At 55.6% G+C, this 15,244-nt stretch overlaps 1 protein-coding gene across 1 annotated transcript in view; it reads right to left on the minus strand.

Annotated features, from left to right (window-relative positions):
* Positions 1 to 13,048, minus strand: part of LOC114893648 (coronin-7) — a 57,894-nt gene extending 44,846 nt beyond the window's left edge. The window contains exons 1-6 of the mRNA XM_029219294.1: positions 12,916 to 13,048; positions 10,447 to 10,543; positions 9,561 to 9,635; positions 4,990 to 5,060; positions 4,431 to 4,614; positions 1,848 to 1,924 (exon numbers count right to left, since the gene is read on the minus strand). Of these exons, the coding sequence (XP_029075127.1) occupies positions 1,848 to 1,924; positions 4,431 to 4,614; positions 4,990 to 5,060; positions 9,561 to 9,635; positions 10,447 to 10,543; positions 12,916 to 12,975 (564 nt within the window). The 5' untranslated portion in view covers positions 12,976 to 13,048. The remainder of the gene's footprint in view (positions 1 to 1,847; positions 1,925 to 4,430; positions 4,615 to 4,989; positions 5,061 to 9,560; positions 9,636 to 10,446; positions 10,544 to 12,915) is intronic.
* Between the last annotated feature and the right edge of the window lie 2,196 nt (positions 13,049 to 15,244).

The following is a 15,244-nucleotide window of genomic DNA, read 5'->3' on the forward strand; positions in this document are numbered from 1 at the left end:
CACACACACACACACACACACACACACACACACACACACACACACACACGCTGTGGAGACAGCACAGAGGGGGTTTCTCTGTGGAGGGGAAGGTCACAGCCCAAACACAGGACTCTGTCCAGGCTGGTCCCTCTGCCTGGGACACCTGTCCCCTCCTCAGTAAGGGTAGCCCCGACCTCACTGTCCCTGGGAAGCTGTGTCACCATCGTTTTGCCCGAGCAAGGGAACCATGTGACTGCCTTGCCCTCCAGCACGGCTCCTTAGGGATCTAAGGGGACGGTAGCCCCATCTGATTTACCTCTCGACCCCCAGAGCTCAGGCCAATGTCTGGAGCCTAATGTTTAATAAACCAAACAGGGGGGAAAAGTGGATGAAGACCAGGAAATGGGGCTTCCCAGAAGGCAGAGAGAAGAGAAAGTGGGAAATAGGATCCTCCCGTGTATGCAGGCCCCACATTTTCTCTTCAGAGGCATCCTCAACCCCACCCCAGCCAGCTCTGGTCCCCCCCCCCCCCCGGCCACGCTTCCTGGAAGAGCCCTTGCAGGCTCCTTCCTCGCCTCCCACCTTCTTTCACGTGTGGCTTCAGGCAGCAGACACCCTGCAAGCTCCTGAAGGTCTCACGACCCAAATCCACAGGTGTGTCAGCCACGTCTTCTCAGACCCTTCCCATGTTCCCTGGACGCCCTCTAGCCTAGTTCTCAGGGCTTCCTTCCTCCCACCAGGTGCTCCCCCGTCTCCTCGCAGGTTCTGGTCCTTCCTCAGGCTCCCTCTGCCTCTGCTCTCAACCCTTCTCTCCCACTCAGGGCACTCTCATCCCTCTGCAGGTGCCACATAAACACAGACGCCACCCAGGCCTCCACCTTCCACTCAGACCACTGCCCAGAGCCAAGTGCACGGACTCAACTGACACCTCCGCCCAGACCTCCCCGGCACCTCCAACCTGCAGAGTGCCCAGTCTCGGTGGCAGGCCTCCTCCAGCCTGTAGCCCAGGAGCCGGCCTCGGGCCCCCCCACCCCTCACACACAGCCCACCACCAACCCTACAGCTCTCTCCTCCCCAGCTCCCTCGTCCCCGCCTGCAATTCTCTGTCCACACTGCAGCAGGGGAGCCTCAAAATGCAGATCTGCTCGCCTCACACCTCAGCCACCCACCTCTGGTTTTAAAAACACTCCAGTGCTTTCCTGTTGCTTCTGTAGTAACAAGCGCGACCCTGTGTACGCAGCTCTGCTCTCTGCCCCCAGCACGCTCCCCCTGCCCCGCACCATGAACCCTTCCCTCACAGCCCTTGCCAGAGGCCAAGCCTCCCCTGGCCTCTCCAACCACTCAAAGCACCTCATGTCCCTCTTTCACAGCCTGGGTCACAATTATCCTTTTATCTGTACGATCCCTGGACCCACATCAGCCACCCCCACTAGCACAGGACTCAGTGGGCACAGGACCTGGCATCACCGAGGACCCTGAGGCCTTCTGACTGGCCGGAGGGCCAGCACAGTGCCCAGCTTGTGGACGCTGCCTAACACGACCCTCACGGAGAGGCAGGCAGTTTGGACAAAGCAGCCAGGCAGCCAGGTGAGGCTGGCTGAGAGTGGAGTTGGGAGCCCCAGAGGTCCAATGTGGGTCTTTCTTTAGTGGGGTGGGGGCTTCAAGAGACAGGTATGAGCCAGAGGCATGAGGACAAGGAAGGTGAACACCTATCCTGGCCTCAGTTTGCTGCTGCCCCACAAGTACTGCCGAGTCTGACAGGTACAGCCCAGGACACGGGCTCTGCGACACAACAGCCCTGGCAGAGCTGCGCATGCCTCAGGCCCCCCACAGGCACTTACTCGAGTCTCACCGCCCACCCTTACCTTACATGTTGTGCCCACCAGGGCTCCGTCCCGGCTCCAGGTGGCACCCTGCACCAGGTCCCCGTGGGCCGCCAGCTCTGCAGAGAAGCGGCCAAGGTCAGGAGGGGTCCAGGGTCCCCCCAACCCTGTCCCATGCAATGAGGGCATCAGGGAAGCTGGCGCAGACAGGCCTGGCTTGGGGGTAATTCCGGGAAAGGGGCAGCAGCAGCGAGGGTGCTTCAGGCAGAGGAGCAAGGGCAGCAGCTCCTCCCAGATTGGGGGGGGGATGCTTTTGTTGGGGGGGTGCTTCCTTCAGCCCTGCCCTCCTCAGGCCACGCTCCCACTCCCTTCCCAGGCTCCCTGCTCCCAGGCCACCCCACTCTGCTCAATCACCAACATCCCCCCAACCCCCACAGACCACGGACATGTCACACACACACCCGCCCTGGGCCCCTACTCGGGCCATCCCCATTCCCTCCCCCCACAGCGTGACAGTTTTAAAATGTGTCCACAAATTCTTTGACACTCCTCCTGTTATAGACCGAATTGTGTCCCCCACAAAAAGATGCTGAAGTCCTAACCCTCAGCACCTGTGAAGGTGACTTTACTTGGAAATAGGGTCTTTGCAGATGATCCACGGGGGAGGCCTGAGATGATGATCAAGTTCAGCTGATATTGCTAGAATGGACCCTAATCCAGTATGAACGGTGTCCTTGTGAAAAGGGAAATCAGAGAGAAGATGCATACACAGAGAGAAGATGATGTGAACAGAGGGAAGACGGCCATCGACATGCCCCAAGAAACACCTGAAGCCACAGAAGCTGAGAAGGGGACCTGGAACAGATTCTCCCTCACAGCTCAAAAGGAACCAACCCTGCCAACACTTTAATTTTGGACTTCTGGTCCCCAGAATTGTGAGACAATAAATTTGCTTGTGGTACTCCATTACGACAGCCCTAGGAAACTAACACCTCCTTTCAAAATGTGGGGCCTGATTCCCTTCTTCTTGAGTGTGAGCAGGACTCAGAGACTTGCTTCTAACGAAGAGCATGTGCCTTCCAAAGCTGGGGCATAAATGGCACCGTGGCCTCCTCCTTGATGCCTCTCTTGGACTGTCCACCAGGGGAAGCAGCTACCATGTACTGAGGGCACTCAAGCAGCCCACAGAGAGGCCCATGGGGGAGAACCGAGGCCTCCTTCCCACAGCCAGCACTGTGTGAGTGAACCACTTAGGAAGCGGATCCCTCCACCAGCCTTCAGATTGACGGCAGCCCCAGCTGACAGCTCAACCCCAACATCATGAGGAGCCCTGAGCCAGAGCCACCCAGCTAAGCTGCTCCCAAATCCCTGACGTTCAGAAACTGTGAGATGATAAACGTTACCAGCTGTTATAAGCCTCCAGGTTTCGGGGTAATTCTATTTGCAGCAATAGGAAACTACTATGACAAGGTCTACTCCCCCGAGGTTAATCCCAGCCCTGTCACCTGCTTGCACTGTGGCCTTGGCCAAGTTATTTAACCTCACCTCACCTGTAGCAGGGAACGGCAACACCCCCCCACGTGAAGCCCTCAGCACAGCGCTGGGCACACAAGAAGGGCTTGAGAGATGCTAGTTACAGCTGGGGTGACTCTGATGACACACTGCCAGGTGGCCTGCACCAGGTTAGGGTGGTCTCCTCCACTGCACCAGCAGCACTTTGGGGGCAAGTGGCACAAGACGGCTCCTCAGTCAGGAGGGAGTCCCTCAGACACCCCGTTACACTGTCAGCCCTTGGTGCTAGCCCCAGATGTGGGGGTATCACCATGGTGAGCCTGGCTTGGGGGTAATTCCGGGAAAGGGGCATCAGCAGCGAGGGTGCTGCTCATAAGGTCATGAGGGTGGAGTCCCATGAAAGGTATTAGGCCTCTTATAAAAGAGGCCCCAGAGAGCTCCCTCACCCCTGCTGCCACGTGAGGACACAGCCAGAGGACGGCCATCTGTGAATCAGGAAGCAGGTCCTCACGAGACACTGAATCTGTTGGTGCCTTGATCTTAGACTTCCAGCCTCCAGGACTGTGAGAAATAAATGCCTGTTGTTTATAACCCACCCAGTCTGTGGGATTTTGTTATAGCAGCCGAAATGGACCAGGACAATATATACTGGGAAAATAAGAGAAGCAGCACCGGGGGGGAGGGGATGTAGAAACAGCAAAATTCTCATCCCCTAGAGGAGAAATCAGTAGTTTGTTTTCAAAACTGAAATGTCACACAATTCAAGAAATAACAGTATAAGGAAGTTACTTAGACATATGGAGGAAAAAGCAGAAAAAACAGCTAAGTGAGATGAAAACACATGCCTATGGGATTTAGGGAGGGATGGGGTGTTTGTAACAAGCCTTGTAAAATTATATGTAATATATACACACACATATACAAACATACACATACACACACCCACATATATATATAAATACATATATATATGTATATATATGTGCATATATATCACGTACATGTGAAACTTTGTTACGTGTCTTAAAAGTCACGTTACCAAAATCATAAACAAAGAAACAAAGTGCTGCCAGACGGGGCTGCCCAGGGAGGGACAGTGAGTGTGGCCCATACCTGTGAGGGGCTGCTGCTTGGCGGCATCCCAGACCTTCACGGTCTTGCCCGCCGCGCTCACCAGGATGCCTTCTGCGGTGGGGTGGAACTGCAGCACCTCCACCTGGACGTCCTCAGGGCCCAGCACCAGCCCAGGCTCTGAGGGCAGTACCCCGCCAGGGACAGGCAGTCGCCAGAGTTTCATCTGCAGGAAAGAGCGAGTCCGTGAGCCCAGGACTGGGAGGGGCCTCGCTGCCTCCAGCCAGCCTTGCCCCGGCTGCCCCCTACCCCAGGGGAAGGGAGGGGACGGGCTCAGGGTCACAAGGTGTGGTTAGGGGCCGAGGGGAAGATGTGGGAGTAGGGAGAGCCAAGCGCACTGCTCCCCCAGCACCACAGGCCTGCTGTCCTCAGGCAGCCAAGCAGCAGAACGCAGGTCATGGCCACAGCTCAGGGTAAGCGCACGGGAGCACACGGGAGCTGGCGTGGGTTGAGGAACTTAGCAGGAGGGGCTGGACTGCAAACCAGCAGGGCCCTGGTGGCTCATAAGGCCTGGAATAGCTCTTCCAGCCGCTCCACTCACCGTCCTGTCGGCTGAGGCCGTGGCCAGGAGGAAGTCATCAAAGGGAGAGAAGTCCAAGTCTGTGACCAGGTCTGAGGGAGAGAAACAGCTGACACGGGCCAGACATGGGCCAGATGTGGGCCCGCCGGAATGTCCTGTTCCAGCCCACCGTGCCCTCTCCCAAGGCCGGCACCGCGGCCCAGGGCCTCTGAGCTGACCCCTCTGCCTACATGGCAGCAGGCTGAAAGTCCTCGAGGGGAGGGCACCTCTAGAGACCACAGGCCAAGGCTACAGGCCCCCACCTGCAACACACATCCCCAAGAGCCCTGCATCCCAGGGTGGTCAAGGGCCCATCACTGGGAGGTTGGCAGGATGATGGGCAGGAAGCTCCTTGGATCACCAGGTACCTGCATTCGCCCAAAATCCAGAACCCAGCTCAGGTGAATGGATACAAGCGCCGGCCCCCACAGGATTCACATATAGGACAGACTAGAGGCCATCCAGCCCTAACAGACGCTCATCACATCCACAGGGAGATACACACTTCTCTGCAAATGCAGCAAGAGGCGGGCTGTGAATTCAGGGGGCACCCCAAGGTCAGGGGTCAGAGGAGGCTTCCTGCAGGGGGCACAGTGGGTCCTGGAGAATATGGAGGATGGCACAGGTTAGGACATCGGGTAGGCAGGGGGCTGGAGTGACATGCCTGACCTAGGAGTTCTCTGCCCCTTGACAAGCCAGGGCTGGCCCACCTACAGGAGTGAACCTGACCCAAGCCCAGGCAGCCAGCTTCTCTCTGAAGGGAGTTAAACCAGGAATGGGAAGCCTAGCGACAGGGTGCCTTAGGGACTGGCCTGGGTGGAGAGCAGCCAGCCGGGAGGGAGCTGTCAGCTCTCAAGCCAGGACCCTCCTAAGGCCTGTGCGTCCAGCTGCTCCTTCAGTTCTGGAAGCTCCCCAAGAGTCTCCCAAATCCCCTTCTGGCTTAAGCAAGCTGGAGTTAGTCTCAGTTCTTTGCAACCAAAGAACCTAAACTGCTCACCTCTGGGGGGTCGGGAGGGGAGGTGGGGCACAGAGTGAGGTGGGGCTCGGGAGTGAGGTGGGGCTCTGGAGTGAGCCAGAGCCCAGAGGGGAAGTGAGACTGGGGGTTTCAGGGGGACAGAGACAAGGCCAGGGCTCAGGTGTGGGGGCAGTGGAGATGTGAGCAGGACGGCCAGGCCCAAGTCACCAGAGCAAGGAGCACAGTGACCATCCCTACTGCCAGCCTCCCCAGGGGGGCCGAGCAGGTACACTTTCCTCCCAGGCCAGAGACTGACCCTGGGCATCCTGCCAGAGGAGACAAGGAAGAGAAGGGGCGGGGACTTCCCTGGTGGCGCAGTGGTTAAGAATCCACCTGCCAGTGCAGGGGACACAGGTTTGATCCCTGGTCTGGGAAGATCCCACATGCCGTGGAGCAACTAAGCCCATGCGGCACAACTACTGAAGCCTGCGTGCCTAGAGCCCGTGCTCCGCAACAAGAGAAGCCCCCACTCACAACTAGAGAAAAGCCTGCGTGCAGCAATGAAGACCCAATGCAGCCAAAAAAAATAAATAAAATTTTAAAAACTTAAAAAAAAAAAAAAAAAGGAAGAGAAGGGGCAGACGGGAAGAGGCACACCTTGGGACAGCCCTAACCCGGACTCCTGGCCACGGAAGCCCTACCACCCCACCCTCCGGGCTCCTCACGGAACAGGGCAGGGCCCAGGCTGGGTGCAGACGCTGGCACCCCCAAGGGAATGAGCACTGGTGATGTGGCCGATCTGAGTGCTCAGTTGTGCCTGCAGGCTTGTGGCCTTCGTGTGTGTTTATCTCACCAAATCCTCACAACGACCCATCAGGATAGCACTGTGGTGTCATCCCCAACTGGAGGAAGAGGACACGAGGACAGAGAGGTTAAGTAACCTGCCCATAGCTGCACAGCTAAGAAGGGGCAAGGCTGAGGGTCAGGCAGGCAGTCCAGCTTCAGAACCTACATCTTCACCACAACACACGGTGTTTCCCAACTCAGAGCAGGCCCCCAGCCACGACCCCACAGCCCAGTCATGCAGCAACACTCTCTAGATGCTTCCCAGCCTTCTGTTCCCCTGGACCAAAGGGCCACTTGGCCCTGAGCCAAAAGGCAGAAGGTGCCCCTGAAGGCAGGGTGCCCTGAAGTCAGGGCAGCCCCCAGAACCCAGGCCACCACAGTTCCCCCCGCCCCACCAGCACCTAAGAGGGCAGACCGGTGCCTGGTGCCCAGACAGCAGGTTCTGAGGAGCTGGAGCTCAGCTACCCTCAGAGCAGCTTTCTGGCAAGGCTGCTCCTGCAGGGAGAGGCTCTGGATAGCTGGAGCCACAGTGAGGCTACGTTCTGCCAACACAAGCCTGGTTCCCCAGTAACAGGGGGCCCACCACCTTGCAGACAACACCAACTTGAGGCCACTTCCCCATGAGGAAAAAGCATCAAGAAGCAAACAGCATGGTGCCTAAAAACACCTGGGTTCCGATTCTGGCTCTGCCAGCAGCAATGCCAACACTGCTAAATTCTTTAACTCTTTGAGCCTCAGTTTTCTTAGCTGAAAAACTGGTTATTTAAAAACCTACTTCGGGGGGCTTCCCTGGCGGCGCAGTGGTTGAGAGTCCACCTGCTGATGCAGGGGACGCAGGTTCGTGCCCCGGTCCGGGAGAATCCCGCATGCCGCGGAACGGCTGGGCCTGTGAGCCATGGCCGCTGAGCCTGCACGTCCGGAGCCTGTGCTCCGCAACGGGAGAGGCCACAACAGTGGGAGGCCCGTGTACCGCAAAAAAAAATATAATAATAATAAAATAAATAAATAAACCTACTTCCGGGCTTCCCTGGTGGCGCAGTGGTTAAGAATCCGCCTGCCAATGCAGGGGACACGGGTTCGAGCCCTGGTCGGGAAGATCTCACATGCCGCGGAGCAACTAAGCCCCTGCACCACAACTAATGAGCCTGAGCTCTAGAGCCTGTGAGCCACAACCACTGAGCCTGCGTGCCAAAACTCCTGAAGCCCGCGTGCCTAGAGCCTGTGCTCTGCAACAAGAGAAGCCACCACAATGAGAAGCCCGCACACCACAACAAAGAGTAGCTCCCACTCACCACAACTAGAGAAAGTCCATGCGCAGCAACGAAGACCCAACGCAGCCAAAAAAAAAAAGAGGTATGAGAATGGATGAGAAAGCAGACTTCATCTACGCGCTACATTAGATGGATCGCAAAAACATCATTCCAAACGTAACAGACCAGATTCGAAAGACTATGTATAGTGTGAATCCATTTATATGAAACGTCCAGAAAAGGCCAGTCTGTAGAGCAGAAACCAGCAAACGTTTTCTGTGAAGGTTGGGATAGGAAACATTTTAGGCTTCGAGGGATATACAGTCTGTCTCCTTAACTCTGCAGTTGGAAAAAGCAGCCACAGACGGTAAGTCAATGAAGAGGCATGGCTGTGTTCCAATAAAACTATTTACAAAGACAGGCAGCAGGCCAGATCTGGCCACACAGTAGCTTGCAGCCCCTGCAGCAGAGGCAGAAAGATCAACGGATGCCTGAGGCTGCAGCGCCCAAGGTAGAAACGCATTAACTGCCAAGGGGCACAAGGGGTCTTTCTGGAATAATGCAAATGTTCTAAAACTGGATGGTGGGATATGCAACCCTGTAACTTTGATAAAAGTCATCGAATCCTTCACTTAAAACAAGTAATGTTTATAGTATGTAAATGATACCTCGAAAAAGTTGTTTCAAATTTTAAGAAAGGATTAGGTGAGAAAACGCAGATACACGCTTAGCACCCGGGGAGCTCTCCATCAGTCTTCACTACTGTCATTTTATTAACCACCACCATCTTCATCAAGACTGCTACACTGAGCTGCACACCCAGACCAGGGACGAAGGATCAGCCCCCTTCCCTCACCCAAGGCTGCCCAACAGGCAGCCAGGAGTGCAGTCCAGAGGGTCTGGGCCCATGGCCATTGCAGCTGGACAGGGAAATGGGAGGCAGCTGGGCCAGCGCTGCTGTAGCCCAAGGAGAGCAAACTGTTCCCTCAAAGCAGGCAGGCTGCCAGATGGACTGCTGGGCACCCCCAGAAGCAGCTGTAGTGGTGGACAAAAGCTCTCTTTGTGAGGGCCCATCTCCGGCCTTGCAGCTCAACCGCCCCCTCCTTGGAGCGCCCTGAGCAGCCTGGCTGGAGAGGATGCCTGGTGGTGAGAGGTGATCTGCTGGGCTCCAGGTGAGCACACAGGGCTAAGAACCACATAGGGTTGAGTCTTCTGCAGTGATGGGGAGCCAGCATCAGCCTGGAGCCTGGCACCGGCCGGTGCATATCCCCCTCCTTCCAGCCTGACCACCTGGAGCACCCAGCTTCCCTCCTCTCTGCCCAGACCAGAATTCTCAACCAGGAACCAGCCTTCCAATCCGGAGCCCGTCTGTCAGAAGGCACAGTGAGGAGAACAGGAAGGATCCAGCCAGTCACAGGGCTGTGGGACCAGGTGAGTATGAATCCTTGGCCCCAGGGAGGGAGGGGCAAGTTCCAGGCTTCCTGGGTCCAGTCTCCACTCACCTGAATGGCAGCCCAGGTGGGTCACATGTCTCTTGTCCTCTCCCTGGCCTTCCAGAGGCACGATGCCCAGCACGCCTGTCAAACAAACACGGGGACTCTGACTTCAGGCCTCATACGGATCTGTTACCCAGGACTCCCAGAGCACACAAGACCCAAATGCTCAGCCTTGGACCTTCCCAGAGCTCCACCAACTGTAAGGCCACACCGTTTGGGACAGAGTGATTGGCAGAGGTTTCGGTTCCTGCCCCACACAAGAGCCTTCCGTGACATCGACTGTGCAAAGACACTAGGGTAAAAGGTTGTCTGTTTAAGGCACTGTGGGTCATAAGCAGTCAGCTTGGGGCTACCAGTTGCCACCTTCCCAGCTTTACCTGAGAAAGAAGCCCTCACCTAAGGGCAGCAGAGCCGAGGAACAGGGACAGAGATCAGGATACAGTGAGATACAGCTCTGCCTGAAGCCTCTGGAATTCTTAGTTCTATAAACCAAAAAGGTATCCATTTCTTGCTTAAGTCAATTTGAGGTCTGAGTTATCACTGACAACCAAAAGAGTCTCAACCAACACAGGGAGCTTTTGCGTTTGTATTGACCCCAGCTGCTCCCAGAAGAGGAGTGGATTGCATATGAGGATAGCTGGAAACCAAGGTGACAGCCCCCTCCCCACCCTCCAGGCCAAGCTCTTGAAGACCAAGCCAACATGTTTATACAAAGTGTGCTGGCAATGCCGAAAGCAAAGGCAATCTGCCTACTGCACATTGACCAGTTTGCAGGGGTCTAAGGCCGTCATGGTGCTGACCTCTGAGCCCTGAGAGGCCCCTCCAAGCCTCTGGCCCCACCCTACCTAGGGTGACAATGTCTGAATTCCCACAACCATGTTCACCTCCCTACCTGGACGGTCAGAGTTGAATGCAATTAAGCTGCAACTGGCTTTGATATGGTTCCCACATGAGGGGACAGTTCCTGCTCGAATGTCACTGATCCAGGTCTGAAAATAAAGAACAAAAAATGTGTTGGCCAGGGCTCTGCCTAAAGCAAGGGGTAGGGCATACGGCATAATCCAGGGAACTCTACCATAAAGCTGCACCATTAGAGATGCATTCCTTAGGATCAAACCCTGTCCCCACTCACACAGTCCCTTAGAAAATGCAAAATGTCCTTGAAATGATAACCTGTCATTAAGGGGTTGATTTTGCTTATTAAATAAGTTCTCTAATAAGGGGGAGGAAGCTGTCAGAAGGAAGCTTAGGCTGAACAAAGTCAAGAGGCTAACTGGGCAGTGTGTGTGTTGGTCGGGGGTGGAGGGGTTTGATTCTGTTCAAAGGGAGAGAAGCAGAGAAAGGAGAAGTAAGCACCTAAGGTAGAAGACAGACTAGACTTCCTCAGCTGCATTGCTGAAGGCCTCCACCAAGTACAGGGTCTCTTCCAAGCCCCAGGAGAAAACATTCAAGCTAAGAGAGGGGAAAATAAAGGCCTTTCCACGAAGTCCCATAGTCAGGTGAACGATGCACCCCCATAAAAAGGCAATAAGGTTAACACCCGCATACGCAGAGGAGCAGAGGAACACTTTTTCTAAAACGGAGGTCGGCGGGGTCCCAATGTTTCCTGTTGGTTTCAGCACCTCGCAGCATCCCTGCCGCCCGACGATTGAGCACCCACATTTCCCAGCCCACCCACTCACAGTATCCTGGAAACCACCCCCACCATCCAAGTTTCTAGTTCAATGTTCACCTGCCACGGGTAGAACATTATCATCTTGCATTATTCCACCCTCCTGATTCATGTTTACTGTACAAATATAGTGACAGGAAATATCTTTGAAGAGAACCCATCACCTGTTCTCCCATCTCCCTAACATATAAACCGTTTTAAGCTCTCCCTGTAATCCCTAATTCCATGCCTGTCTGTTTACCTTGTTGGACTGAGATCCACCCAGAAACAAGCCCCAGAGCTCCTCAAGTACACTCCAGACCCCTCCAAGCATTACTGTACTCAGAGCAACGGTCTTAATGCAAATGTGAGAACCTCTCCACCACCAGCCCCCCACACCCGCTTCAACCTTTCGATGGCTCCCCACTGCACTCAGAGTAAAACCCAACTTCTTCCTGTGGCCCTCGGGCTCTGCAGGCCCACTATGGACTCACCTGACACCATGCTTCCCTGTCACTGCCCTCCATCCACCCTGGCCCACTTTCCTTCTTCCACCAGGCTCTTTCTCACCCCATTCTTCCTATGGCTGGCTGCTTCTCACCCTTCCTGACTTAGCTTAAATGTCACCTCCTCCCACCAGCCTTCCCAGACTATCCTACTGAGGTTAACCCCACCTCTAGGTTCATCTCCATCTTCATCTTCGTCCCGGCCCCTCATGTGTTTTCTTCAGTGCACTTATTAAAACCTGCATTGCTCTTGAATGCCTGTCTGCTTTCTGGCTGTTTCCCTCAAGAGACTAAGCACCAGAGAGGAAGGAAAATGCTGTCGTGTTCACTGCTGTGGTTCCAGCAGCCGGACACAGCACATGGGACGTGCCCAGGAAATATGATCCAGAGGATAAAAACCGGGTTTTTGCTCCAGGCTGCCCTCATGTGAGATGGTCCCTGATGGGGTCACCAGAGGTCAGTTCCTAGGCTTCATTATTGGAAGACACTCACAGGCCTTCCAAATAATGTTTCGCTGCAGACCAAGGATGGCATCATCTCTGAAGCACACCCCTCATCAGGCCTGCTGCGCTTCCAGGGGACCAAGGTGCCCTCCCACCACCTGGTTCAGCTCTTCCTCTGGGCTACACCTGCTCGGGCTTCCCAGGCCCCACCCAGCCTTTGGCAGCATCACCCCCAATAGGGGAAGAGCTCACGCCAGCCGCGAGAGGAAGCGCCAGCGGAAACCCGAGGGAGGAGCGCGCTTCTGGCCGAGCAGCTCCCCCTCTCCAGCTGACACACCCAGACTCGCCAAGACCAGGGCAGAGAGGGGCATGTCTCTCACACCCCAGCCCCGGGCAGGGGCGATCGGGGCGGCAGGGAGGAGGAGCCGCCCGGCTCGGGGCGAGGCCGACCGGAAGCCGGGAAGGCAGGCAGCCTCGCAGGCTTCAGGCCTTGGCCCCACTGGGCTGGCTGCGCCGCCTCGGTGGTCCCGGTGCGAGGCGGCCGGGCCAGCGGACCGCAGAGCTCATCGCGAGGCCAGAGAGTGTCCCGGGAGCGCTAGGCTCCGACCGCCGCGCGGCGACGGACGGCCCGGACGACGGCCCCGGGCCTGAAGGGGGCGCGCCTGGGCAGGCGGGCTCGGGGCGGGGGGAGGGTCCCCGCGCTGGGCCAGAGGAGGGGGAGGGGTGGCCGCTGGGCAAGGGGCGACGGCAGCCGGGCTCACCTCGCGGCGGGGCGGCCGAGCTTCCGTATGCCGGAACTTAGACACCTTGAAGCGGTTCATGGCGGCGGGGACCGCGGCGGGCGCAGCTTCGAGGACCCCAGCGTCGGCTCTCAGGTGCACCGCGAGCAGCCGCGACTCCCGCCTCCTCCCGCCCCACCCACGGCCCGCCGCTCGAGGCCACGCCCCTACGCGTCTCAGGCCAATTGCAGCCCGCTCCGGCCCACCGAGCCACTCCCCCAGCCCCTCTCCCTCCGCGCGCACGCCGAGGGCCCCGCCCCCCGGCCAATCGCCGCTCGGCCTCCCCTGGAGGCCACGCCCCGATGCCGAAGGCCCGGCCGCGCGTGTCCGGAGGTCACGTGCGGCGCGTTGTCCGCCCGCTGTCCCGCCGGGCGTGCGGGACGAGGAGCAACAGCTGTGATTTTGTGGCCAGGGATTTACCTCGGGAGGCTTTCCAGTGTGCGGGGCACGTCCTTCCCCGGGAGGAGGGAAAGCAGAAGTGAACTAGCTCCACTTAGGAGACTGGGAACACTCTCAGGAAAAGAGGGGCCCGCTGGCACGGGTCACACAGATAGTGGCAGCGGAGGGGAGCCCAGGTCTGATGCAAATCCCTGTCCGTGGGACCTACTCTATAGGCTCCGCATCCCACCCACCCTGCTTAGGTCATGTGGGCTCGGTAGGAGCGGGGATGGAGACTTCAGCGTCCCCTTACAAGGGCGAGTCAGGCCTTGGGCGCGGTGGGGCAAAACTCCTCGAAGGAAATCAATCACAGATAAGCTGAAAGGGCAGTAGATAAGGGCCATGGAGAATCTCTTAAACAGCAAATTTGCCCAACCGGCGCTGCTTGGTTGGTCCCTGGACAAACCTGGGGCGATGCATTCCACAAGCCTTTCTCTTCGCTTTGAAAATTGACTCCGTGAATCCAGAATATGCTTTCTGCTTGAGAACAGACATAACACCTGCTCAGGCGTGTCTGGAAACGGGACTTTGATCTGAGGAATGCGAATGATTGGTCGCAACGTCCCGCTGCTGTGAAAATTCGCCTTCCGCAGCCTGCTGCAGACAACTGCCTCAACTTAGGCAGGCTGTCCAGAGGGTAACTCTGAAAGCTTAGTCTGGCGATGGGCACGAATGGACTCCAAAATGCAAGTTCTGTTTTTCAGTTCTCACAGGTAAAATGTGACCACTCAGGGGCCCTTACTGAGTTAAGAGCGCCTTTGATCTCAATAAACTAAAGATAGACTGGCAGTAGGGTTGACTGAGGCCTGGGATTTGGAATTCCAAGCAGTCTGGCAGCCACTGGAGTTCAGCTTTCCCATGGCACATACTCTTCAGACTCTGGAATTCCAGCAGCTTTGGAAAAGGCACCATCAGTACAGTCTTGAGTTCATGTGGTGCTCAGTTACTGCAGGTGTCGCTCATGCTTTTCTTTTTTTTAATTGTGGCAAAAAAACATATAAAATCTAACATTTTTACCTGTACAGTTCAGGAGTGTTAAAGACATTCACAGTGTTGTGCAACAGCTATCCAGAACTTTTTCAAGCAAAGCTGGAACTATAGCCATTAAGCAACAGCTCCCCATTTCCCCTTCTCCCCAACCCATAGTAATCATCATTCTGCTTCCTGTTTCTATGATTTTGACTACTTTAGATACCAAATATAAGTGGAATCATGCACCATTTGTCCTTTTGTGACTGGCTTATTTCAGTAATGTCCTCAAGGCTCATCCCTGCTGTAGCATGTGGCAGAATTTCCATCCTTCTTAAGACTGGATAATATTCTGTTGCATGTATTTACCACATTTTGTTTATTCATTTGTCCATCAATGGTTACTTGGGTTCACCCACCTCTTGGCTATTGTGAGTAATGCTTCTAAGAACATGGCTGTGCAAATATCTCTTCTGGACTCTGCTTTCAATACTTTTGGATATATACCCAGAAGTGGGATTGTTGGAGCATATGGTAGTTCTATTTTAAATTTTCGGAGGGACCTCCATACCAGATATTGTTTTTAGAATTACAGTCACTAAAAGTTAGGGTTTTTAAAAAATATTTATTTATTTGGGTTGCAATGGGTCTTAGTTGCGGCACGAGGAATCTTTAGTTGCAGTGCGTGGACTTCTTAGTTGCAGCATTTGTGCGGGATCTAATTCCCTGACCAAGGATCGAACCCAGGCCCCCTCCGTTGGGAGCACAGAGTCTTACCCACTGGACCACCAGGGAAGTCCTACTAAAAGTTTATTACCATCCTTTACTTACTGTTGGTTGTTTGGTTAATTCTACAGTATGCAGTAACCCCTATTTGCATCAACTGTATTTGACATAACTTTCC

The sequence above is a fragment of the Monodon monoceros genome, unplaced genomic scaffold, assembly GCF_005190385.1.
Source record: "Monodon monoceros isolate NGI ecotype Baffin Bay Population unplaced genomic scaffold, NGI_Narwhal_1 Super_Scaffold_13, whole genome shotgun sequence".
NCBI classification, from domain to species: domain Eukaryota; kingdom Metazoa; phylum Chordata; class Mammalia; order Artiodactyla; family Monodontidae; genus Monodon; species Monodon monoceros.